This window comes from Colobus angolensis, unplaced genomic scaffold (assembly GCF_000951035.1).
Source record: "Colobus angolensis palliatus isolate OR3802 unplaced genomic scaffold, Cang.pa_1.0 Scaffold23, whole genome shotgun sequence".
In the NCBI taxonomy this organism is placed as follows: domain Eukaryota; kingdom Metazoa; phylum Chordata; class Mammalia; order Primates; family Cercopithecidae; genus Colobus; species Colobus angolensis.
The window spans coordinates 12,684,807-12,711,429 of NW_012115488.1; the positions used below are offsets into that span (position 1 = coordinate 12,684,807).

At 35.2% G+C, this 26,623-nt stretch overlaps 1 protein-coding gene across 3 annotated transcripts in view; it reads right to left on the reverse strand.

Moving 5' to 3' along the window:
- Nucleotides 1-26,623, reverse strand: part of FAM172A (family with sequence similarity 172, member A) — a 499,710-nt gene that overhangs the window by 333,480 nt on the left and 139,607 nt on the right. For 2 of the 3 annotated variants that reach the window (XM_011944264.1, XM_011944266.1), the window contains 2 exons: nucleotides 18,564-18,629; nucleotides 12,595-12,786 (listed from right to left, as the gene is read on the reverse strand). In XM_011944264.1, the coding sequence (XP_011799654.1) occupies nucleotides 12,595-12,786; nucleotides 18,564-18,629 (258 nt within the window). The remainder of the gene's footprint in view (nucleotides 1-12,594; nucleotides 12,787-18,563; nucleotides 18,630-26,623) is intronic. The other variant, XM_011944267.1, reaches the window with a different exon arrangement.

The window sequence follows — 26,623 nt, forward strand, 5'->3', positions numbered from 1 at the left end:
ACAAACCTGCACGTTATGCACATGTACCCTAGAACTTAAAGTATAATAATAAATATAAATAAATAAATAAATAAATAAATAAAACCCCAGAGGGAAAAAAAAAAGAATTACTTTTTGTTTTTTATTTTAGAGATGACGTCTCACTCTGTCGCCCAGGTCGGGTGCAGTCACACGATCTCAGCTCACTGCATCCTCAAACTCTTGTGCTAAAGTGATCTTCCCACCTAAGCCTCTTAAAAGCTGGCATTACAAGCACTAGCCACAAAGCCTGGCTGGAAACATTTCACCTCTAAGCAGTGACCTGATTCTTTCCACTATTCATCCTTTTATTACAAAGGTGGCAACTTCCAGGGTCTTACCTATATCCAGGGCTCTTAGTTTTAGCTCCCACCTCTCAGTCCCAAAGATATAGATCATGTGTGTGTGATACAGATCATGTGTGGCCTTGGGTTTGTATCTTACCAGCTATCCCCTGAAGTTGCAACACTTTCCAGGGATTTATCATTGTGTTGTAAGCTATCTCTTACACTCAGGCATTTAGGAAATCCTTTTCTTTTTCTTTTAATTTTTGTATGTACCTAGGTGTATATATTTATAGGGTATATGAGATATTTTGATGTAGGCATACAATAAGTAATAACTACATCAGGCGTGAGTCACTTCCCTCACCAGGCTCACGCCTGATGTAGTTATTACTTATTGTATGCCTGTAATCCCAGCACTTTGGGAGGCCGAGGTGGGCAGATCACAAGGTCAAGAGATTAAGACCATCCTGGCCAACATGGTGAAACCTCATCTCTACTAAAAGTACAAAAATTAGTTGGGCATGGTGGCACATGCCTGTAGTCCCAGCTACTTGGGAGGCTGCAGCAGGAGAATCGCTTGAACCAGGGAGGCGGAGGTTGCAGTGAGCCGAGATCACGCCACTGCACTCCAGCCTGGCGACAGAGTGAGACTCTGTCTCAAATAATGGGATGTCCATCACCTCAAGCATTTATCCTTTGTGTTACAATCCAATTATACTCTTTCAGTTCTTTTTAAATGTACAATAAAACATTACTGACTGCAATCACCCTATTGTGCTCCAAATACTAGATCTTACTCATTCTATCTCACTATAGTTTTGTACCCCTTAACTATCCTCCCTCCCCTACAACCCATTATCATTCCCAGCCTCAGGTAACTATCACTCCACTCTCTATCTCCCTGAATTAAACTTTCAATTTTTAGCTGTTACTTATTTGAGAATTTATTCTCTCAATAAATTCTCAATTTTATTTACTGAGAATAAATAAATTTGAATTTGTTCTCAAATAAGTGAGAACATGTGAAGTTTGTCTTTTTGTGCCTGGATTATTTCATTTAACATAATGACCTCCAGTTCCATCTATGTTGCTGCAAATGACAGGATCTCACTCTTTTCTATGGCTGAATAGTACTCCATCGCATATATGTACCCCTTTTATCTTATCCATTCATCTGTTGATTGACACTTAGGTTGCTTCCAAAGCTTGTGAAGAATGCTGCAATAAACATGGGAGTGCAGATATCTCTTTGACAAACTGATTTCCATCCTTTTGGGTATATACTTAGCAATGGGAATGCTAGATATTGTACACAAATCTATTTTTTCATTTTTTGAGGAACCTTTAAACTGTTCTCCATAGTCATTGTACTAATTTACCTTTCCACCAACAGTGTACAAAGGTTTTCTTTTCTCTACATCCTCACCAGCATTTGTTACTGCCTAACTTTTAAATAAAAGCCATTTTGGTGGGTGGATCACTTGAGGTCAGGAGTTCGAGACCAGCTGGCCAACATGGTGAAACCCCGTCTCTACAAAAAATTCAAAAATTAGCCAGGTGTGGTGGTGTACACCTGTAATCCCAACTACTTGGGAGGCTGAGGCACAAGAATCGCGTGAACACAGGAGGTGAAGGTTGCAGTGAGCCAAGCTTGTGCCATTGCACTGCAGCCTGGGTGACACAGCAAGACTCCGTTTCAAAAATAAAATAAATAAAATAAAATACGTGGGGCACAGCAGCTCACGCTGTAATCACAGCACTTTGGGAGGCTGAGGTGGACAGATCACAATGTTAGGAGTTCGAGACTAGCCTGGCGAACATGGTCAAACCCCGTCTCTACTAAAAATACAAAAAATTAACCCGGCATGTTGGTGCATGTCTGTAATCCCAGCTACTCGGGAGGCTTGAACCCAGGAGGTGGAGGTTGCAATGAGCCGAGATCATGTCACAGCACTCCAGCCTGGGCGACAGAGTGTGACTCTGTCTGAAAAATAAATAAATAAATAATAAATAAAATAAATAATAACAGTATATAAATAAAATAAAAATAAAAGCCATTTTAACTGGGGTGAGATGACATGTTACTGTAGTTTTGATTTGCATTTCTCTGATGATCAGTGAAGTTGGGTGCCTTATCATATGCCTGTTTGACATCTGCATGTCTCCTTCTGAGAAAAGTCTATTAAGATCTGTTATGCATTTTAAAATTGGATTATCAGATTCTTTTTCCTTATTGAGTTGTTTGAGCTCCTTATATATTCTGGTTATTAGTCCTTTGTCCAATGGATAGTTTGCAAATATTATTTTCCATTCTGTGGGTTGTCTCTCCACTTGATTGTTTATTTTGTTGGGCAGAAACTTTTCGACTTGAGGTGATCCCGTTTGTCGATTTCCGCTTTGGTTGCCTGTGCTTATGGGGTATTATTGAAGAAATATTTTCCCAGTCCAATGTCCTGGAGAGTTTCTTAAATGTTTTCTTGTAGTAGTTTCATAGTTTGAGGTCTTAAATTTTTTAAATCCATTTTTATTTGATTTTTGTATATGGTGAGAGATAGGGGTCTAGTTTCATTCTTCTGCATATGGATAGCCAGTTTTCCCAGCACAATATATTGACAAACTTTCCTTTCTCCATTGTATATATTCTTGGCAACTTTATAAAAAATAAGTTCACTGTAGATGTATGTATGTATTTCTGGGTTCTCTATTCTGTTCCATTGGTTGATGTGTCTGTTTTTATGCCATCACCATGCTATTTTGGTTACTATAGCTCTATGATATAACTATAAAAGTCAGATAATGTGATTCTTCCGGTTTGGTTCTTTTTGCTCAGAACAGCTCTGGCTACTGTGGTTGTTTTGTGGTTCCACATAAATTTTATGATTCTTTCTATTTTTGTGAAGAATGTCACTGGTATGTTGATAGGGATTGCACTGAATTTGTAGATTGCTTTGGATACTATGGACATTTTAGCAATACTGTTTCTTCTACTCCAGGAATATTTAATATCTTTCCATTATTTTGTGTACCCTTCAGTTTCTTGCATCTATGTTTTATAGTTCTCATAGCAGAGATCTTTCACTTCTTTGATCACATTAAACTCCTAGATACTCAATTTTATATGTAGCTTTTGTACATGGGATTACTTTTGGATTTCTTTTTCAGATTATTCACTGTTGGCATATACATATGCTACTGATTTTTGTATGTTGATTTTGTATCCTACAACTTTACTGAATTTGTTTTCCAGTTCTAATTAATAGTTTTTGGTGGAGTCTTCAGGTTTTTCCAAATATAAGTTCGTATTTGCCAACATGGATAATTTGACTTCTTCTTTTCCAACGTAGAAGCCCTTTCTTTCTTTCTCTTGTCTGACTTATTTCACTAGGACTTCCAGTACTATGTTGAATAACAGTAATGAAAGTGGGCATCCTATTGTGTTCCAGATCTTAGAGGAAAGGCTTTCAGACATTTTCTATTCTGTATGATACTAGCTATGGGTTTGTAATATATGGCATTTATACTGTATATATAAAAGTATGTTCTATCTATACCCAGTTTTCTTGATGGGTTATTATAAAGAAATGATGAACTCTAAGAAATACTTTTTGACCATCAATTGAAATGATTGTAAGTATTCTGACCTTCATTTTGCTGATATATCACATTTGATTTGCATATGTTGAACCATCCTAGCATCCCTGGGATAAATCCTGCTTGGCCATGATGAATGATCTTTTTAAAATGTTGTTAAATTTGGTTTGCTAGTTTGTTGTTGAGAATTTTACATCCTGTTCATCAGGATTACCGGCCTGTAGTATTTTGTGTGTGTGTGTGTGTGTTTTTTTTTTTTAATGTGTCTTTGTCTGGTTTTGGTGTCAGGGTAATATTGGTCTTGTAGAACGAGTCTGGAAGTATTCCATACTTCTCTATTTTTCAGAATAGCTAGGACAGGAATCAGGTCTTCTTAAAATGTTTGACAAAATGCATAAATGAAGGCATCCAGTCCTGGGCCTTTCTTTGCTGACTTCTGACAGCTTCAAACTCATTATTTGTTACTGCTATGTTCAAGTTTTCAATTTCCTTATGGTTCAGTCTTGGTAGATTTTATGTATCTAGGGATTTATCCATTTCTTTTAGGTTTTCCAATTTATTGGCATATAGTTGATCATAGAAAGCTCTAATGATACTTTGAACTTCTGTGGTATCAGTTGTAATGTCTCTTTTTTTGGTCTCTGAATTTATTAGAATCATCTCTCCTTTTCTCATGCTCTCACGGAATGTTGTTTGATGTTGTTTATATTTTCAAAATAACAAGTTCATTTTATTGATCTTTTGTATTCTTTTCTTCAATTTACTTTCATTTATTTCTGCTCTTATATTTTTTCTTTTCTTGTACTAATTTTGGGTTTGGTTTGCTCTTTAACTTTTCTAGTTAATTCAGATGCATCATTAAGTTGTTTATGTGATATTTTTCTACATTTTTGATATAGGTGCTTATAGCCATAAACTTTCCTTCTGTACTGCTTTTACTCATCCCATAGGTTTTGGTACGTTGTGTTTCCATTATCAATTGTTTCTAGAAATTTTTTAATTTCCTTTTTAATTTCTTCATTAACCCACTGATCATCTGGGAGCATATTGTTTAATTTCTGTGCTATCTGTAAAGTTCCCAAACTTCTCTTGTTATTGATTTCTAGTTTTAAGCCATCATGGTCAGAGAAGATACTTAATATAATTTTAATGTTTTGAATTTTCTAAGACTTGTTTTGTGGCCTAATATTTGGTCTATCTTTGAGAATCATCCATGGGCTGAGGAAAAGAATGTATATTCTGCAGCCATTGGATGAAATTTTCTGTAAATATCTATTAGTTCCATTTCATCTATAGTGCACATTAAATCCAATATTTCTTTGGTGATTTGCTTTCTGGATGATCTGTCCAATAGTGAAAGTAGGATGCTAAAATCTCCAGCTATTATTGTACTGGGGTATCTCTCTTTTGGCTCTAATAATATTTGCTTCACACATCTAGGTGCTCCAGTGTTGTGAACATGTATATTTACAATTGTTATATCCTCCTGCTGAATTAACTCCATTTAATTATATAATGACCGTCTTTTTCTTTTTTATATAGTTTTTTGTCTTAGAATCTATTTTGTCTGACATAACTATAGCTAATCCTGCTCTTTTTTGGTTTCCACTGGCATGGAATATCTTTCTGCATTTCTTTATTTTCAGTCTCTCTGTGTCTTTATAGTTGAAGTGTTTCTTACAGGCAACAGATCACTGGGCCTTATTTTTAAATCCATTCAACCACTGCATCATCTTTTGATTGGAGCATTTAGTCCATTTACATTCAATGTTATTATTAATAGGGACTTACTCCTGCCATTTTGTTATTTGTTTTCTGGTTGTTTTGTGGTCTTCTCTTCCTTTTAGTGAAGGTGATTTTCTCTGGTGGTATGTTTCCATTTCTTGCTTTTTATTTTATGTGTCATCTTGTATTTTTTTATTTGAGGTTACCATGAGACTTGCAAATAACATAAAACTCATTATTTTAAACTGATGACAACTTAATATTGACTGTATAAATAAACAGGCAAAAAAGCAAAGAGAAAACTAATAAAAGTTCTGCCGTTTAATCTCATCTTCCTGCTTTTTATCTTTTTGCTGTTTCTACTTACATCTTAGTATACTGTGTCTTGAAAAGTTGTTGTAGTTATTATTTTTGATCATTTCATCTTTCAGCTCAAAATATTTATAGTTTACAAACCACAATCACGGTGTTATTCTGTTTTCCTGTGTACTTAATATTGCTAGGAAGTTTTGTACTTTCAGATGATTTCTTATTGCTCATTAAGTTCCTTTTCTTTCAGATTGAACGACTTCCTTTAGCATTTCTTGTAAAACAGGTCTGGTGTTGATAAAATCACTCAGCTTTTGTTTGTCTGGGAAGGTTGTTATTTCTCTCTCCTTTGTGTCTGAAGAATATTTTCACCAGATATACTATTCCAGGGTAAAAGGTTTTTTTTATCATCAGCACTTTAAATATATCATGCCACTCTCCCCTGGCCTATAAGGTTTCAACTGAAAAGTGTCCTGCCAGAAGTACTGGAGCTCCATTGTATATTATCTGTTTCTCTTGCTGCTTTTAGAATCATTTCTTTATCCTTGACTTATGGGAATTTATTAAATGTCTTGATGTATTCTTCTTTGCGTTAAATCTGCTTGGAGTTCTGTAACTTTCTTATAAAGTTATAGATATTAATATCTCTCTCTAGGTCTCAGAAGTTCTCTGTTACTTTCCTTTTGAATAAACTTTCTACCTCTACTTCTCTTTACCACCTCTTTATGGTCAATAACTTTTAGATTTGCCCTTTTGAGGCACTTTTCTCGAGGCTTCTGGGCACAGTTCATTCTTTTATATTATTTTGTCCTTATAAATAGCTTGTCTTGAAGCTCACTAATTCTTTCTTCTTCTTGATCAATTCAGCTATTAAAAAACATACATTCTTCAGTCTTTCAACTGCATTTTGCAACTCCAGAATTTCTGCTAGGTTCTTTTTTTTTATTATTTCAATCTCTTTGTTAAATTTATCTGATAGAAGTCTGAATTCCTTCTCTGTGTTAGCTTGAGTTTATTTAAGTGTCCTTAACATAGCTATTTTGAATTTTCTGTCTGAAAGATCATATATCTCTGTTTTGCCAGGATTGGTCTCTGGTGCATTATTTAGTTCATCTGGCAAGGTCATGTTTTCCTGGATAGTCTTGATGCCTGTGGATGTTTGTCAGTATCTGGGCATTGATGAGTTATGTATTTCTTGTAATCTTTGCAATCTAGGCTTTTTGGTACACTTACTTCCTGGGAAGGCTTTCCAGGTATCCGAAGGCACTTGGGTATTGTGCTAAATGTTTTTGGTCCCTGCAGCCATATCTGGATTAGTGGTCACCAGAAGCCTAGTATGCTATGGCTCTGGCATACTGGTAGAGGTACTGCCTTGTTGGTTTTGGATAAGATCTGGAAGAATTCTCTGGATTACCAGGCAGAAACTCTTGTCTTACTTTCTCCCAGAGTCTCTCCCTTTGTGCAGAGCTGCCTGAGCTGGGGAAAGGGTGACACAAGTACCCTGTGGTTGCCACCAGTGGCACTGCACTGGGTCAGACCTGAAGTCAGTATGGTACTACATGTCACCCATGGCCTGCAGTAACCAGTGTCTAGCTACCACCTATGTCCACTCAAGGTCCTATGGTTCTACAACCAGTCAGGCCTGTATCCGTCTCTTCAGAGCAGTGAGATCCCCCCCGGCCCTGGGCTGTTCCAGAGACACTGTCAGGGAGTCAGGGTATAGAGTCAGATACTTTAGGAACCTACCCGGTTTTCTATTTTGCTGTGGCTGAGCACCCGAGTCACAAGACAAAGTCCTTCCCACTCTCCCCTCCCCTTTCCACAAGCAGCAGTTTCTTCCAGTGGCCACAACTACCCCACAACTGTGGCAAGTACAGTCTGGCTACTGCCAATATTCACTCAAGAGCCAAGAGCTCTTCAGTCTACTTGTGAATACTACCAGTCCTAGGACTCTCCTGTAATGGCAGTGGGCTCCCTTCTAGCCCACAGTAGGTCCAGAAATACTGCCCAAGAGTCAAGGCCTAGAATCAAGTACCCTAAGAGGGCTGTTGGTGCTCTATACCACTATGGCCGAGCTAGTACCTAAGGTGCAAGATGAAGTCTCCTTTATTTTTCCCCCTGCTTTTCTCAAACAGAAGGAATCTTTCACAAGTGCCACCACAGCTCAGCTGGGAATGTATTGGCTCTCACCTGAAGCTGCACATCTCAGAGTCTCACCCAAGACACATGACATACTCCCTGGTATCACTGGTGGTTATTTAGGGCCCATGGGCTCTTTAGTCAGAAGGTGATGAATCCTGCAATGACTGGGTCCTTCCCTCCAAGGTAGTGGGTTCCCTCCTAGCCCAGGATGCATCTAGAAATGTTGTCTGGAATCTAGTGTCTGGAATAGGAGCCTCAGGACTTTGCCCAGTGTCCTATCCTACTGCGGCTCATCTGGTATCCAAGTTGCAAGACGAAGTCCTCTTTACCCTTCCCTCTTTTCTCCTCAAGCACTGCAAGCAGAGGGAAGGAGTATCTCCTGGCTGCAAGCTGTGTTGCCTGGGTTGGGGGAGGGGTGCACAAGGACTCTCCTAGCTGCCCTGGCTGGTATCTCAGTAGATTGCTTGCTTCCTTTCTTGCTTGCTTTCTAAGTCTACTGCCTCTAAGCACAGCACAGCACAGCACCAGTACTTGCCCAAGAATTGCAGTCCTTATGGCCTACACTGCCTTTCAGGTTTATTCAGCACCCCAGAGCACTTTGGCTCACGGTGGTAAAGCTTGCTGGAACTCAGGTTTCAATTGCTAGGATGAGCAATTCCTCTCTGGGTAGGGCCAGTCTAAATACTCCCTCCATGGGTGTCAACTGAGATCTGCCTGGTGTTGCCTTCTGCTGCGACAGGGTAGCACTGAGTTCCAATGCAGAGTTCCACAGTCACTGTGCTCTCCCTCCCCCAGATGCACAGATTCTCTCTCCACACCATGCTGCTGCTGCCAGGACACAGGGGAGGGGTGGCTTCAGTGATTCGAGAGTGTCTTTCCTACCCTCTTCGGTGCCTTTTTCAGTGATATACTGTTAAAACCAGATACTGTGACTGCTCACCTGATTTTTGTTTTTTATGAAGGTGTTTTTTTCTGTGTGGATAGTTGTTTAACCTGGTGTTCTTGCAGTGAGGACATTTGGTGAAGGCTTCTATTTAGCCATCTTCCTCTGCCTCCACTCTCCTCCTTCTCCGTCTTTTGAACATTCATATACAACTAGGTATTTAGTATTTTTGTTACATTTTATTCACTGTTTTTATGCGTGTTTACTGGGAGAAGTTCATATTAATAAGCTCAGTCCACCATGTTATGGAAGCCAAACTGTATAAATTACATTAATAAAAATAGCATTAATTTTTAAACCTCAAAAATAACAGCATGAATATTATAATCTAAGTAATTATGGAAATAGCAGATTCTTCTGAATAATCCATCTATGAGATATTAGGGAAAATGTTATCCTAGTGATCAGACTTCTCATGAAATTATTAAAATTAATACCTAAATCACTTATAGACAGTATTTTGAAAGTATCTTTTGTAATTTAAACTTTACTTTTTTACTGATTTTATTACGAAATAGTTTCTACAACTTCTCGATCCTTGTTTTCACAAATATAACTGCCATCAAGTTCTACATTTTCCCCTTAGAGCCAGAGCCTGAGAAATATAAATAAACCTTCAGACATGTGAGACTGCCCGGCCCGGGTTGCTATGGAAGCTGGGTCACAGTGGGCCAGGCCCCTGTGCTCACTCTGGCACTGGACCACATCAATAGCTGCTCCTACCACTGCCTCTTGGGCAAGAATAGAGTTGCCTGCTTTTTACCCATTTTTAGAGACCAGTGAAAATGCCTAAAAAGGTGTATGTGAGTAAAGGTCATCAAAGAAGAAACAAATATGAGTAACTCTAAAGCTGCACAATCAGAGGCTGAATAATTGGTACTTGGCTATGTGAAATACTGTTTCTTACTCCAGGTAACATATTATGCAATGAAGACTATCAAACACCAAGAATATTAGCAATGGCAACCTCAGAAGCACTTGTGGGGATTTATCTGATATGCACCATTCCTCCAACATGAACTCTTAATACACTTTTGATAATAAAGTCCTGAAGAATCTAAAATGCAAGGATTAGAATACCTATGATTTTCAAACTATGACCTGTGCAGCCCTGGGGCATTTGGGGAAGAAATCTCAGGGGCTATTGTGGGAGTGGTTCCAATATTCACCATGCCCTCCTTTCAACCTAAGTGGCTTCACAGATTTAAACTTAATACTGTTCACAAACTAGTCCACTTAGACAGGGCTCTACTATTGAAAAAAAAGTTTCAACCTTACAATGATAGGAATCCAATTTTAGGAATTTCAATCTTATACCAAAAATCTGCAGGGAATATAAGGAAATAGTATAAATAACACTGAGTAAAGATAGTATTGTGTGGCCCCCAAAATATCAGAATTTACTTCAGTTGTGATATGAAAACCCACAGACCATGAAAAATAGATCAGAGGTTCTAACTTTTTGAAAATTTTGGAAATCTTTCTTTAAATAAAGCTTTAGAAAAAGTTCAAACAAATAAAAACAAAAGCAGAGCTAACCTGACTAAAAAAAAAAAAAAAAAAAGTAAGAATGGGATGGCTTCTTATTCCCTGTTTATTAGTCTTCCTCTGACTGCATCTTAAAATACCATCATCCTTCCCTCAACCAACCCCTCCCCACCGACAGAGCAAGCCTTGAAGAAAACACTATGAAAAGGTAAAGCCAAAGTAGTAAAATCACTTTATCCAGATTTAAAAGTGATCTGTTTCTAAATCACCATGAAGAAAATTACCATAATAATGTTCATATTCATTTTTTCAAAAAAAAAAGTGAATTAAATATATAAACTAAAATTTCTATGTGTGCTGCATGGTTAGAAATCAGTTGCTTCTTTTCAAGGAATCATGAGTTGCCATTTTTTTTTAAGAAGAAAAAATTCAAGACGGTGAAATGCTGTTATTCCCAAAACACTATTCCTGGTTATAAGAACAAAACGATTTACTACTGTAATGTTACTGACAAACTTCCTCCCTCCTGTTTGGGATATCAATAGAAAGTTTGTTCAAAGAAACATGTTTGGCATGGTTTTCCATATAAACTTTCCCCTCGAAATCCTTACACAACAATAAAATATTCCAGAATAGGAAAGGCTTAGGTGATCTATAGCAGAGACAATATAACTACATAAAATATTTCACCTAGCACTGGCACATTGAAAGCATCTGATTTTCTTTACTAAGTTATATTTTCAAATAATCATCAAATTGTGAACTCATTTTACATATAATATTCTTCCGAAAATACACAGACAGGATCTGTTCTAACTACAAACAAATGTGTCAGAGAGAAAGTTCATTTAACTATTTAAAACCTGAAATCCGAAACATTTTAAACATAATATTTTATGTGAGTTAATTCAGTCTAAACTTCAATTTATTTTAGTTACTTCAATTCTACTAAAATACACACTATCGAAATAAGCAATCAGATCGAGAGTAATATCTTTGCATTCTGTGCCTATCCATGAAAAGTGGAAAAAAGAAAAAAACAACCATAAAGTTTAAACTTAAGAAATTCTACTTTCAGCATTTTAACAGTTTCAAAATCTATTAACCAAAATGTTCTTTAGGAGCTGGGCTGAGCCTTCATAATATCATTTGTGACTTACAGAATAGAGAACATGTTACCTTTGACTTTTGTAATCATTAGCGTATTAAAGAAATCCTTTCCAATTTTATTTACAAAAATGTAGTAATTCTTATAAATAAATAAAGCCAACATGGACACATATATTCCTTTACTGTTTACAAAAGTCTTTTATACAAGATATCAGTTTATGTTTTTCTAAAAAAAAAAAAAAAAACTACTCACGTGAAAGAAATTCATACTTTGCAAAATTGGGCTGTTCACTATAGAACTTATGAATGCAATGGTAAAACAAAAACAGCCAGACATTAAAATATGCCAATATTACGTCAGAAAAACATTTCACTATTGCAAGAAATCTTGAACATGATTTAAAAAAAGAAATTCCTAAGAAGTTTGAATGCAAATAAGAATAAAATATTCACTAAAGATTACATTTTGCCATTCTGTATGTCTGTGTCTCATGCTTAAAGCATTTTCTCTGTGGGCTCTAAAAAAAAAAAATTTAGTTATTCCAACCATTCCTTTAAATAATACGAGATTAATTCAAAGCAGCAGATCTCCTTTAGTTTCTAACTTCACCAAATTATGTAGGCAAAGGGTTACAAAAGCAGTCATGATATTTTTGTCAGAATTATTTTCAATAATGTTGATAAACATTTGATAGTTTCACTGACATTTCACAGGATTAAAAATATTTTAGAAAAATAATTCACTCAAAATACATTATTTAAATCTCTGTATGCTCAAGATGCCACTTTGTTTTTTTTTGGTAACTCAGAATAATGCAGAATAATTTTTCATACAAGTAAAATAAATAATAACAACCTGAAGATAAGATTATGCTTAGGATATATTTTTTGAAGAAATATAAAATCATATAATAAAATAGTATTATAAAATGCCAAAATATAAAAATAAAAAAAAGAAAAAACCCAGGAAATTGTACTTACAGCCACAGCTCTTTTAATAAACGGTATCTGTGTGCCACTGTCCAGGTCTTCATTTATAATAAGTCTTCTAGCCCACTGCCCTGCCCTGACAACACCACTACCATGAATTAAAACCATCAGTTTCTGTGGGTTTGTCAAAGCATCCTCACTCATAAAGATAAAACTCTTTGGTTCACTCTCTGTGGCATCTACCTGTAATTAAATAAAATTAAATAATAAAGAAATGTCTTCTGATCAGGCATACACATAAATGAAAAACAACCAACGGCTGTTATAAAGTATTAAATGGTTACTATAGAATTATAGGAGTAAAAAACAACTTTAACATAAAATTAAAATACTCAGTAGAAATTAACAATTATATATTAGGTGGATGGGACAAGACATGATAGTATTTTAAATACAAAAATATAAAAAATATTGGTAATATATTTCTCTTCATTATTACTGTATATTTAGTATTATATTATCATTGTAAATAAAAATAAGTATTTTTTAGTGCCTCCTATAGTCTAGCTGCTATGCTACCTGTTTTAAAAACATTATCTCATTCAATAACAACCCATTTAGATGGCACTATTATTATGCTGATTTATAGATGAAGAAACTGAGGCTTAGAGAGTTTAAATAAGTTGCCCATGGTCACACAACTATAAGTCTATAGTTGTATAACAGAAATATTTGCACCTATAATAAAAAATAGAAAACTGAAATTGGAGACAGATATATTGGAAAATCATAGCAATATATCAGCCAGGAATACCACTAAACTTTTAAAGGGAAGAAGAGGTAACTATTTAAAAACTAACCATCTATTCTATTCTTACCTGATCTATGTAAATGGACTTCCAAATTTCATTCAGAGTGTGAACACAGGATTATATAATAATAATTTTTACAAAGCCACATTATGTACTCCAATGAGCTTACTTTATAAACTAGTTACTTACAGAATAAAAGGTAAATCCATTTTGATTGTACTTAATATTTAGATTGTTAACTAAATGATGTAATGATTTACATTTGAAAGACACAAAACACTTTTAGAAAGAGATAACTTCCCAACCTTTTGTTACATATGCCATGACCCACCGAGTGGTATTCCACATCAGCACTGGCCAGTGACTGGAAATTGAAGCCTTTGGATAGCCAGATCAAACAGGAAGTTGACATTCTGATGGCTGGTTACACACTCTCACATAAAGGTCTATACACATATTGTGTAACGCAATAACTCTTCACTTTGGCAGCTGTATATGTTCCATACAATTATCAAAACAGGAAGTATACAAAAACTCTAGATGCAAAAAAAAAAAAAAAAAAGCCCTGGATTCTAAATATTCCCAGTCATTAAACTTAGGAAGAGAAAAACAAAGTAAAATATCTGTACTTCTAAAACAATCAGGCTAGTTTCAGTAAGAGATGGCTTAGGCATTTGTGCAAAGAGAGCAAAAATGGCAATTATTTCAGCAAGAGCAGCAATGGACACAGGGCTTAAAGAAGAAATAACACCTTTTCATTGAAGCCTTCCCTGACTACCACATTTAAAATTCCAAACATGTCCCTGAAAATTCTGTAGTCCCTTTCCCTGTTTTATTTTCCTCCATGGCACATACCAAGATCTAACATATTGTATGCTTTACTCTATATTTTTGCAAGTGTGTTTATTCACCGCCTGCTCCCTCCACTAGAATGTAAGTCCAGGCAGGCACAGAGTTCTCTGGTTTGTATCCACCTACAGTCTCAGTACCTAAAACAAAACCTAGCACATTGTAGGCACTCAGTAATCAAAAACAATAAACTTTTGGAACGAAGAATCTTATCAAGTCTCACCAGTGACTTCCTTTAGATAAAAGGCATTTAACTAAATAATGGATCATCTAAAATGGTTATAGTACTTGCCTGGTTCAGAAAGCATATACTGAAGATTAAACTAGTACATAATTATAGAGAATTTTACAAGAGCTATACAATGTTAAAGAATTAAAATGACATAACTAAAATTTTATTAGCAATAGCTAAAAATACAGGAAGAGAGATATGAAATATAACACAATCATATTAGCTTCAGCTGCATGCTATGTCCAGAGTAAACAAATTATAATGACAATAAATATGACTAAAGCCACAAAGAAAGATAAGTGGATGAGAGACACAGGAAAACCAAACCTAAGAAGAAAAATTCCCTTTTACCTAGGAATATTATATGAAAATAGAAGAATTTGCTCAGTTAAAGAGGCTTAAAAATAAAAAAGGTCATGATGATAAGAACAAAATTAAAAAACTGAAAGGCAAAGCTGTCAGTGTATAACAAGAAAGAGGCCACAGGGGTTTCTAGTCATTCAATTACCAAACAGTATGTCTAAACACACACAAAGAAAAGTGTCTCTTAAGGTCAATGAGGCCTTAATGGATCCTGGAATGGTTATGGAGATGGATACCTATCTACCTTAATGTAAAAACCTGTAGTACAGATATTCCAGTAGGTGCTGATCACTGTCTCTTTTTTCCTATTTGACTAAGTCCCCTGTTACCAAGAAACTGAGTCAATTTTTTAAGCAATGGAATACTGGCACTTTGAAGTCCACAGTAATCACTTAAAACTGAAAGAAACTTATTTTCAGATGATAGAAATATATTTTTTATATTAAAATGCTGCTTGATAAAGGACCACTTGAGAGTCCAGGAGTTTGAGACCAACCTGGGCAACGTAGTGAGACCCTGTCTCTACAAATAATCCAAAATTAGCTGGGCATGGTGGTACGCACCTGTAGTCCCAGCTACTTGGGAGGCTGAGGCTGGAGAATTGCTTGAGCCCAGGAAGTCAAGGCTGCACTAAGCCATGACTGCACCACAGCACTCAGCTTATGCAACAGAGTGAGACTCTGTCTCAGAAAAAAGAGGGAGGCCGGGCGCGGTGGCTCAAGCCTGTAATCCCAGCACTTTGGGAGGCCGAGACGGGCGGATCACGAGGTCAGGAGATCGAGACCATCCTGGCTAACACGGTGAAACCCTGTCTCTACTAAAAATACAAAAAACTAGCCGGGCCAGGTGGCGGGCGCCTGTAGTCCCAGCTACTCCGGAGGCTGAGGCAGGAGAATGGCGTAAACCCGGGAGGCGGAGCTTGCAGTGAGCTGAGATCCGGCCACCGCACTCCAGCCCGGGTGACAGAGCGAGACTCCGCCTCAAAAAAAAAAAAAAAAAAAAAAAAAAAAAAAAAAAAAAAAAACAAAAAATAAAAAAAAAAAAAAAAAAAGAGAAATTTTAAGGGGCTACAAATTAAGGTAACCATGAATAAATGAAAGTTTTACTTGAACACTGAGAAAAGTTGACTTTCAAAATATGAGAATGCCAAAATATTAAAGAAAAACAACAATGAAGATGAATAATGTAATAATATTAATGATTAAGGGGTAAGAGCAGTATTTTAGCTGGTCATTGGCTAATATACACCTCAGTTTACATAGAACTCTGACTCTGCACATGGTAACTACAATGTACTCTCTAAGTTAGTGCTGATTTTAAATAGTAAGATATCTATATGAATAAAATAATTTCTTCTTCATTAACCTAATTAAGTTTGAACATATGGCTGTTCCAAGGCCATTTATCTTCAAACAGTGGTAATTTATTAAGCTAAGCTTTCATTAAGGAATACACATAATGGTCATTCCAGCGAATCACCTCACTTTATTGACAAATCAACCTCAGACACCTTTTGGTTGGTGAGACTGCACCAAACAATTTTTAGCAGTTACCAATTCATTGTGGAATACTCATGGACACCATTAATTGCTGAAACATGATGCATGTAATAAACTAAGTGAAAATCTGTAGTGAAGTTGTTAACTCATGTCTCCAGTGTTCTATACAAGTATGAGATATTTTACTATAATTGAGAATACTTTATGCCTATTTATGAGAGATGTGGGGTAAACATAGATATGATCATACTCTTTACTATCAAATCAAATCATGGGTTCCACAAAGTGCTGTCATTTAAAAAAATGGTTCTTTTTCCCTTTTAAAATAGTTTAACTATAAAACTGAAAGAGTTCATCACGAGGGAAAAAACAAAGGTTTGATGGTATTCTTTAAGTAAAAAGAACAACTATTTACACACACCCACATACAAAAACCCACTTTCACTCTGAGATTTGAGAGACCTCAGGAGAAAAATAACAGCTATTAAAAAATAGTTGTGAAGAAAAGTGTCACAACGATACCAAATACATGATAATTTAAAGGGAAATACTGATTTCCTAAGACAAAATTTAGAGTCTTTTTTAAGTTTACAAAATAAGGAAAACTTTATTAACCAAAGATGGGTATGATGCTTAAGTTTCACATAAAGTATCTTGCTTATTAGCTTTACATTCCAAATTTAAAATCAAAGGATAATCTGATCCATAATAAAAAGTTCCCTTCCATCTATAAAGATCAATAATGAAACTTAAACATATAACATGCTGTATACAGCCAATTATTCTGTGATTTGTTCTAGAAATTTGGAGACTGAAGTGAGTTTAAGGGTTCCCTGGAACTAGAAGCATTATAGAGATAATAGACTCAATATTAATTGTGCTGTATCAATAAATTAACCTAATGCTCTTTAAATATCATTCTTCAGAAACTCTGAAAGAAACAAAATTAACAAGAAAGGAAAACTGGGCAAAGTGACAAAATTCTATCCTGACTTTCCAGAAGACCAAATTTCAATATATAGTTTAAATGAAGTAAAATGCTAGGCCTAAAGTCAAAACTAAAACAGTAAGTTTAAATCTAAAAAAGACTGGCATATTCATTCAAAGAAAGGTACTAAAATCTTGACTTTAAAGGAAGAAAAGTTTCCAAATAAACCAAGGGTTGATGTAGCTGTTACACAGAATAATATTTTATTGACTAATCCATCATAAGCACTTGGAACCGTGTTCATCACCTAAAAAACATTTAAATAAATATATGTTGAATAAATGAATAAATGAGTGAGTGACTAATAACGTGATCTTGCACTTGAGGTTACTTACAGAAAATTAAATAAAAAGGTTTCCTTTAAAAAAGGAACTACAGAATCAGTTCTGGAGAGGGACAATATTAAGAAATCCCCAAACCCTCCAATTTACAATAAAATAGCACTATCCAAAGAATTGTTTAAACTCATGCAACATTTCATGCAAACAAAATTATCTATATGCAAAGTGTGCCTTAAATGAATTACTTTCAGCAAGTATCCCAGATTCTTATATATCATAAAATCATAAAGTCGTCAGGGACAGCAAAGATCCTCCAATCTAGTCCAACCACCATTTCACACATGATTACAATCTCTTCGTTTTAAAGCTTAATATTTTGTGGTTTACATTTAAAAAACAGGGGTTTGTGTTTTTTCTTTTTTTTGACAATTTGAGTCTAAGAACAAATCTCAAACTTTTTCACTCTGAAATGGCAAAATGTGCAAAATTCAAAAAAATGCTCTGCCAAAAAGGGAAGGAGCAGTGTTATGAAACAGGATGCACCAGGAATGAATTTGGGAATGTGTAGAGGAAACAACATACTATGTGTAGAAATCAGACATATTTTTAAAAACCAAGAAATATTTAAAGAGACAGTGAATGTTTAATGTAACAAAAATGTCACTGGTTTACTACAAATAAGTAAAAATAAATTATTCCAGTGAAATGAGAAAGGGTACAGGTAAGGGTAATCCTTTTAATTGAGTCATCATTTTCAAAGAGACTAGAAATCGGTACTTTTTTCATTTATACTGAAGAGTATTCTTTATAAGAACTACTATGCAGAATGAGATGAGGTATACTAATAAGCATTTAAAATTATCACTATCAACACAATAAACCTTAACATTTAAACTTATCACAGTCAACCCAAAACTAAAGTTTTCTTCTGAATTAAAAACTATTTTACTTGGAAATAAACATTTGAAATAAACATTTCTTTAAAATTTGACTTACTGGAATAGATATTTTTTTCAAATTACAATCCTTTTCCAGGAGCTCATATACATACTTCGTGATGATCTAAGTAGGAAAGAAATAACACATTAAGATCCAATGCAATCCATTATCAAAACTGACATAAATTTTGGTAAATGATTGCAAGTTATTGCTCTGAGTAAGTATCTCTTCATCTTGGAATGCTTTTATACTATATTAAGAGACTCTTAATTACCCATAATGGTTTACTTCCTGCTGCTGTATGAATAACTATGCACCTTTGTATTAAGGGTTGGGACCAATTAATACACATCAACAAAAATATATATGACTTTCTCTTTTTCAAGAGAATACTCTAAAAGTATATTTTCTTTTCTCGGTGTTCCTAAAATTTGTTTCTCCTATTATTTTCCTACAGGCATTATACTTAATATATTAATGGCACCTTAGTGACTCTGAATCTCAACACCTCTTTTGTGTTCACTGAATCGAGGAGGAAAAAGTCAGAGGTATTCTCAACAGAAAAGGAAAACTCATCCAGAAAGTCAGGGACCTGTCAGTATCACTGCTTATGCCAGGAAGAAGCACAGTTCCTCTAGATGACCATGTTCTAATTCCTGGAACCTGTGAATAAGTTACGTTACATATTAAATGAATCAACAGATATAACTAAAGTTTAGAACCTTGAAATGGCGAGATTTTCTAGGATTATCTGGGTGGTGTATGTCTTTAAAAGTAGAAGATTACAGAAGAATAGTGGGTCAGAGAGATGCAAAGTGACTCAACTGGCTATTGCTGGCTTTCAACATGGAGGAAGGAGACAAGCCAAGAAATGTGGTAGCTTTTATAAAGTGTAACAACCTTCAGTTTACAGCAGTAGGAAAATGAGACCTCAGTCCTACAACCGCAAGGAACTGAATTCGGCCAACAACCCTCATAAGCAGTAAACAAATTCTCCCCTAGATCCTAAAAACAGCTTGTTCACACCTTGATTTTAGCCCAGTGAAACTCACATGGGACTTCTGACCTACAGAATTGTTAAGATAATAAATTCATGTTGCTTTAAGCCTCTAAATTTATAGTAATTTGTTACAGCAGCAAAAGAAAATTAACATACTATTTCTATTAAGGAAGGCAAAGAGTAAGGAAAGAGACATCTGGAATAAAAACAAATATTAAATAGGTGGTACTAATGGTCATTTTAAGGAATGTTTCTTCACTCCAAAATGTCTTAAGTTATCTATGCAAAATACCTCAGAGAATAATTTTAGCAGAAACATAATTAAAAGTCAAATTTTATGAAACAAAATCACAGGATGATTTTTTTAGAAAATTAAGATGTCAATTGCTTTGGTGCTGTATTCGTAATCTAAAATAGATTCTTTATCCTGCTTTCTTCAAGGAGTCCAAAATTCTTTCTTCTATGTATACGTATTCATTTCCTTTTAGAAACAGTGTATTAGATGTATGCTAGAACAGCTTTATCTTGGCTGGTAACAGTAATTTTAAAAGCTATGATACTACGTAAGAACTAGATAATAAAATACTAGTTATTAAACTAATAGTATTCTTATGGTTCAACATAGCAGTTAAAATTATGTTGATTATACTTTCACTGGGAGGTAGTGGTACTGTAGACTTATAAGAGTAAACTAAAAATGTGGAGGTTCAGACTAAACATACGTATAAAGTTATATAATGACCTGCTGCTTTAAGAGAAATAGATTAAATAAGATTGGCAAAATGAATGGTTTAACATTTCCGAAAATACTCTACTATCTATGAAACCACAAAATATCCTTACATTTGAAGTAACAACAAAACCAATGAAACTTAATCCAAATGAATTCTACCACCATGCAAAATACTTGACACATAATCTGAGATTTAAAAATTTAAATACTACTGACCTTACAAAAAGAAAAAAGCTGAACAAACTAAAAGTCAACAGCTCTTACTAGATCCATCAGTTAATCCTCAATGTTTATACTACAGGATAATATAAAATAATCCAAAACTCAAAAATTGCTTATTTAGCTTTGAAATACACGATAGAGCAAGTCTGGAATTTGTAACATATTAAACCAAGTAATAAAACTATATATCAAGTAAGAGTTAGGGAAACACTACCTAACTTGCCTAATTTGCTTTGATCTCCAAATCCTTAACACAGGAAAAAAGCAACCATAGATGAAATCGTCTATCTTATAGGCAATTCTCCGTGTTCAGCATGCTCTCCTCAGATCTGGTCATCCTCCAAAATAAAGATCACATGTCAGCTCCTTCAGGTAACTCTCACGGCCTCATCCCAACCCTCCAAGGTATGGCAGTGTCTCAACCTCTATTTTCCTCTGGACATGACTGAATATCATTGTCTAACATACTACTCAAATATCGTTACCTGTCTGTTACACATTTACTTATAGAACACTATAATTTCGGTCTCCTACCTTTATTCCTTCTTGTATTCACAGGATACTCTGGTAAACAGAAGATACTTAAACTTGTACATGAATTCTCCTCTCTGTCCATCCTGTCTACATCTTTTGAGGGAGATACAAGTTCAAGATTTAAAAAAAAAAAAAAAAAGTTTTCTAATTGCTAAATCAAGGCTTAGGAAGAAAGCATCAAGGACTCATTCATTGCCTTCCAGATTGCATAGAACTGCACTCTGCATTTAGAAAAATCAAAAAATGAAAAGATAATTTCAAAAAGGAGATGAAAAAAGTATTTCTTTCCAAATGTCATCTGTGTTCAAATGTTCACTGGGAGCTGTGTTTATAGATGGAAAATAAAAGGCTTAAGAGACTACGCAGGCTCTAAAATTATGTTTTCATTCTAATAAGAAACAGAGAACTTCCGTTGTCTGGTCTGATGTATACAGAGCTTGGAAGTAGGTACTACTGACCTTACAAAAGAAAAAAGGCTCAAAAAACTGAAAGTCAACAACTCTGATTAGATCCATCAGAGAAATGAGGCCACAGAGCAAACTGCTTCCCTGAAAATGGAGAGACCAGACAAGCAGATATAAAATCAGTTTACAGGGTACCTCAGCTGAAGCCAGTACTAATATAAGAACACTTTAAACTGCAATGGAGGAACTGCTGGCGGGGTGTGGACCAGCTTAAGAGTTAAAAACTAGGAGGAGGTTCAACCTTAAGCGGGCGTGGACAAATTTTTATGAGTTCTATTCCAGGGCTACTAGGTTCTCACTATGAAGACTACATAAAAACTCTCTCTTGTTTCTGGCTGGGGAAGGGAAAAAGTAACCATTTAAAAATACTCCAGAGCTCTCTATTGTTTTTAATAATGCCTGAAATAGTTCAAGAGAAACTATTTTATCAGAACTTAGCTGACCTGGGGGGGAAGGGAAATGCCCAACTCCAGCTCACTTAAGAGATGAGACCTAAGAGAGGACTACAGAATATCTCCCCATCTACCCTAAGTTACCATCATATCAATAGAGTCCCTATAAAACACCAGGGGACTACAACTAAAATAACTCTAAGATTCAGGCCCTTTTTAAGGACGTAGAAAAACCCAAAGACAACAGAGGAGACAAAAACAAAAAGCCTCTGACATGCAGCTCAAGCAAACAATAAACACAACCTAATGCCTAGCCAAATAAACATAAAATCTCACACTAAAGACCTATTTACTTCAGCTCCTTTCACCTGATAGATAATATCAGGCTTTCAACAAGTAATTACCAGGCTGCTAAAAGGCAAAAACAGACAAACAAAACCCCCATGATCTGAAGAGACAAACCAAACATCAGAACTAGACTCAGATACGGCAGAGATAGTGGAATCATCAGACTAGGAATTTAAAACAACTGTAATATGGTAACGCTTTACTGAAAAAAGTGCACCACATACAGAACAGATGGGTAATGTAAGGAGAAACATGGAAACCAAGGTACAATCCAAAGGAAATGTTAGATCAAAACCACTGTAACAAAAATGAAGACTGGGTTTGATAGGCTGATTAGTAGACTGGACACGGCCAAGGGAAGACTCAATGAGCTTGAAGATAAGTTAATGGAAATGCTCAAAATGTAAATGCAAACATAAAACAAGAATGAAAAGACAATACAGAATATCAGAGAATAGAGGGGCAATCACACAAGGTGTAACTTATGCATAATGAGAATACAAGAAGGAGAAGACAGAAGAAACAGAGAAAATATTTGAAGCAATAATGGCTGAGAATATTCCAAAATTAATGACAGACAAAAAATAACAGATCCAGGAAGTGAAGGGAACATCAAGCTGGATAAATAAAACCAAACAAATAAAAAAACCTATACCTTGCCAAAGTGAAAATCTTAAAAGAAGCTGGTGGGGAAGGGTGGAGGAACAAGGATCAGAATTACATTGGACTTCTCTTACAAACTATGGAAACAAGAAGACAGAGGAGTGAATTACTCAGTGTTGAAAGAAATCCCACCAACCCAGAATTCTGTATCCTGCAAAGTTAACCTTCAAAAAGTGAAGAAGAAATAAAGACTTTCTGAGGCAAATAAAAGTTTAGGGAATTTTTTCTTTTCTTTTCTTTTTTTTTTTTTTTGCCAGTAGATCTGCCTCACAAGAAACGTTAAAACTTATTTCAGAGAAAAGAAAAATTACAGGGGTCAGGAATTTGGATCAACACAAAGAAACAAGAGTGTTAGACAAGAAAGAAATGAAGGTAAAATAAAATATTTTATTATTATTTGATCTAACAGATAACAGTTGGTTTAAAATAACAACAGCAACAATGTATTTTGTGATTATAGATAAACAGAATGAATGTCAGCAATGTTATAAGTGACAAGAGAGAAGAACTGATTATACTGTTATAAGGTACTTGTACTACACATGAAGAAGTGTAGTGTCTAGTGTCATTTGAAAGAAACACTGGAAAGAAAAATCTACTACAACTGGCAATTCTCCTGGATTTCTTCTGATTCCTAAGAAGTTGCCATAAAGATAAAAGTTAAGTGAATCCACAATGAAAGTGATAGAAAAATAATTTTAAGATTATATATTCATGGAATAAATCTCCTGACTACTAATACAGTAACGCCCTCAAGGAATTAGAGTCTGACTCTAATTTTTCTAGCTCTGAGTTTCTGCATGTAGGGATTAAAGAAAATTGTTAAAAGGAGAGCAGGGATGATCAATGAAATAAAACACAGAAATAAAGAAAATGAAGTATAATAAAAATCACTTCTCCATGGAACACTTCCAACAGAAGGGTTATATTCATCCTACTATGAATTTACTTTTGACATTTATTAAGCACTTACTATGTGCTTATCATGTTCCTCATTCATCTCAGCATTACTTTTGGTCTTTAATTAAATAAGAAGCCAGCAATGATAACCTTTAGTCCAGTAACAGCACTGAAATTATTCTAGCTGGTTATAATTTAAGGAGGTGGGGAAAAGTGACATTAAGAAGCCTCCTAGAAGGTACTACAGATCCTTTTGAGAAATAAAATGTAATACATAATATATATTACCACATAGGTAAGGTAAATAATATAAATATTTTAACTAAACACAAACAAAGTTTATTTTATTACCAGATATTCAAGCTTTCATTCTTTCTTCCTCAGAAGAAAATCTCTCAATAGTAACAAATTAAATTTGGACTTACTGATTCATAGCAATAACAATTTTTATTTTACAACTTTATTAACCACATAAGATAAAAAAAAAAAAAGTCTATATTAGGCCTATTAGGAGATTAAGAACATCAGCCCAAGACATAAAACACCAATACCCATACATCACCAGTCATACCCATCCCTATAGATGACACGTCAATGCTAAGAGAATCCTGACTTTAAATGTACACGTGGATGAACTGAACCAAAAGAGAAACTCTAAAATATTTAAATATACCTGTAAAATTTTTTTGCCTCTTTCAACCAAGAAAACAGACTCAGTAAGTAACTGAATTAGTAAAATATGAACTAAAACATTAAAAGAAATATTTTTAAAAAAGTTTTTAAACATATGAAACATTTTAAAAGAAAAATAACTTTTAAATGCTTAAAATATTTAAAAATAAACCCTTTTTTCCGTGCTTGTATAGCACTAAGTATACCTACCTGTTACGTGGAACACTGGGGTTTGATTCTCCCCACAACCAAAAAAAGAAAAGAAACAATTTGTAAAGAGCCTTAGGATAATAAATCATTGCCTAGTAGAAATCTGGTTCTAAATGGCAGAATGAAATTAAGTTATTTATAATGAGTATACTTAAGTGATAATAATACTCTGTTTTCTGCTTGAAATAATTACATATATCATGTTTACATTAAATGGATACTTACAAAACAGTTGAAAATAGTTTACTTTTACATAAGCATCTTCTTCTAACATTATTCATTTGCTTAGGAAGCCCTGATTTCACAAATGAGCCCAAAGGAGTCAGAACAGGCAATCTGATTTATCACACTACAGTATATCACAAATGTAAATGAAGTTTGATATTATAAGCTCTTACTATATTGAAAGTTTAAAAATATTTTGAGGATAAACTTCTGCTTTTAACACAATATTTAGCCGGGCATGGTGGCTCACACCTGTAATCCCAGAACTTTGGGAGGCCGAGGCTGGTGGATCACCTGAGGTCAGGGATTCAAAACCAGCCTGGCCAACATGGCTGTTTCTACTCTACTAAAAATACACAATTAGCCAGGCATGGTGGTGCATGCTTGTAATCCCAGCTACTTGGGAGGGTGAGGCAGGAGAATCACTTGAACCTGGGAGGCGGAAATTGCAGTGAGCTGAAATAGTGCCATTGCACTCCAGCCTGGGCAACAAGAGCAAGACTCCATCTCAGTAAATAAATAAATAAATAAATAAAACAAAAATACAATATTTATTCCATCTATTCTGTGTTACTCAGTTTCACTTTGCTCATTATGATTAATAAAAATACAATTTAAAATCCCCATACCATTTATTTTGAGAGGCAGAGGCTTCAAGATCTTTGTATTCAGTATGTAACTGAATAATTGGTTGGATTCCTCAATTTAAAATATACCAAAAATAGGAGATAGTGCCCCATCAGGTCTCAGGAGCAGAAGGGAGGCAGATCTCACTCTTAGAAATCTAATCCTTGGCATGGTCTGCCACTGAAGGAGTAGGGAGTGAATCCTGCCAAAGTCCTCCCTGGGTCAAAGGAAATGCAAGAATAGTGCCAGTTGCTGAAGGAATCACCCACCAAAGCCTCTGAATGGACAAGGATGGGGGAAGTAATCTCTCGCCTCCCTGTCCCTTTTCTCAGATCACTGTTGTGGACTTAGCAAAGGCTTTTCCTGCCAGGGTTTATGAGCATGGACTTAAAGAGACAACTTCTTGAGTTTCTCCAGTGGCTCCACCCCTACTGAAGGTGAACACTGACTAGGGGAGGGTGCTTTTCACACTTCTCCATTGCCTCTGCTCCTGCACCCACAACCAGCTCTTAAAATTAAGTGCTACCTACTGACTGTAGCCTAAAATACACGACCAAACAAAATCACATTGCTAAAACAAGCAACATCTGAGAAAGCCAGTTAACAAACCTATCTATATCCAAGAAACCCATATAGAGCCTTGGCACCCTTAAAGCACCCAGAAACAAATCCAATCAATCACAAACAATACATACCACAGTCATACCCACAAGGGAAAAAAGAATACCAAATGAAGACGCCCCATCCAAATTATAGCAAACTAAAAAAAAAAGAGAGAAGTAGCTCTTTAGATGAGAATGAACAGTGCAAGAACTTTGGCAATACAAAAAGCCAGTGTTTCATCATCTCTAAATGATCCCACTAGTTCCCCAGCAATGTGTCCTAACCAGAATAAAAATTCTGAAATGACAGAGAATTCAGAATATGGGTGGCAAAGAAATTGAATGAGACCCAGGAGAAAGCTGAAATCTAACATGAATAAATCGGAAAAACAATTCAGAAACTGAAGATGACACAGCTGCTATATTAAGAAAGAACCAAACAGAACTTCTGGTATCGAAAAATTCATTACAGGGGGCTGGGTGTGGTGGCTCACGCCTGTAATCCTAGCACTTTGGGAGGCCAAA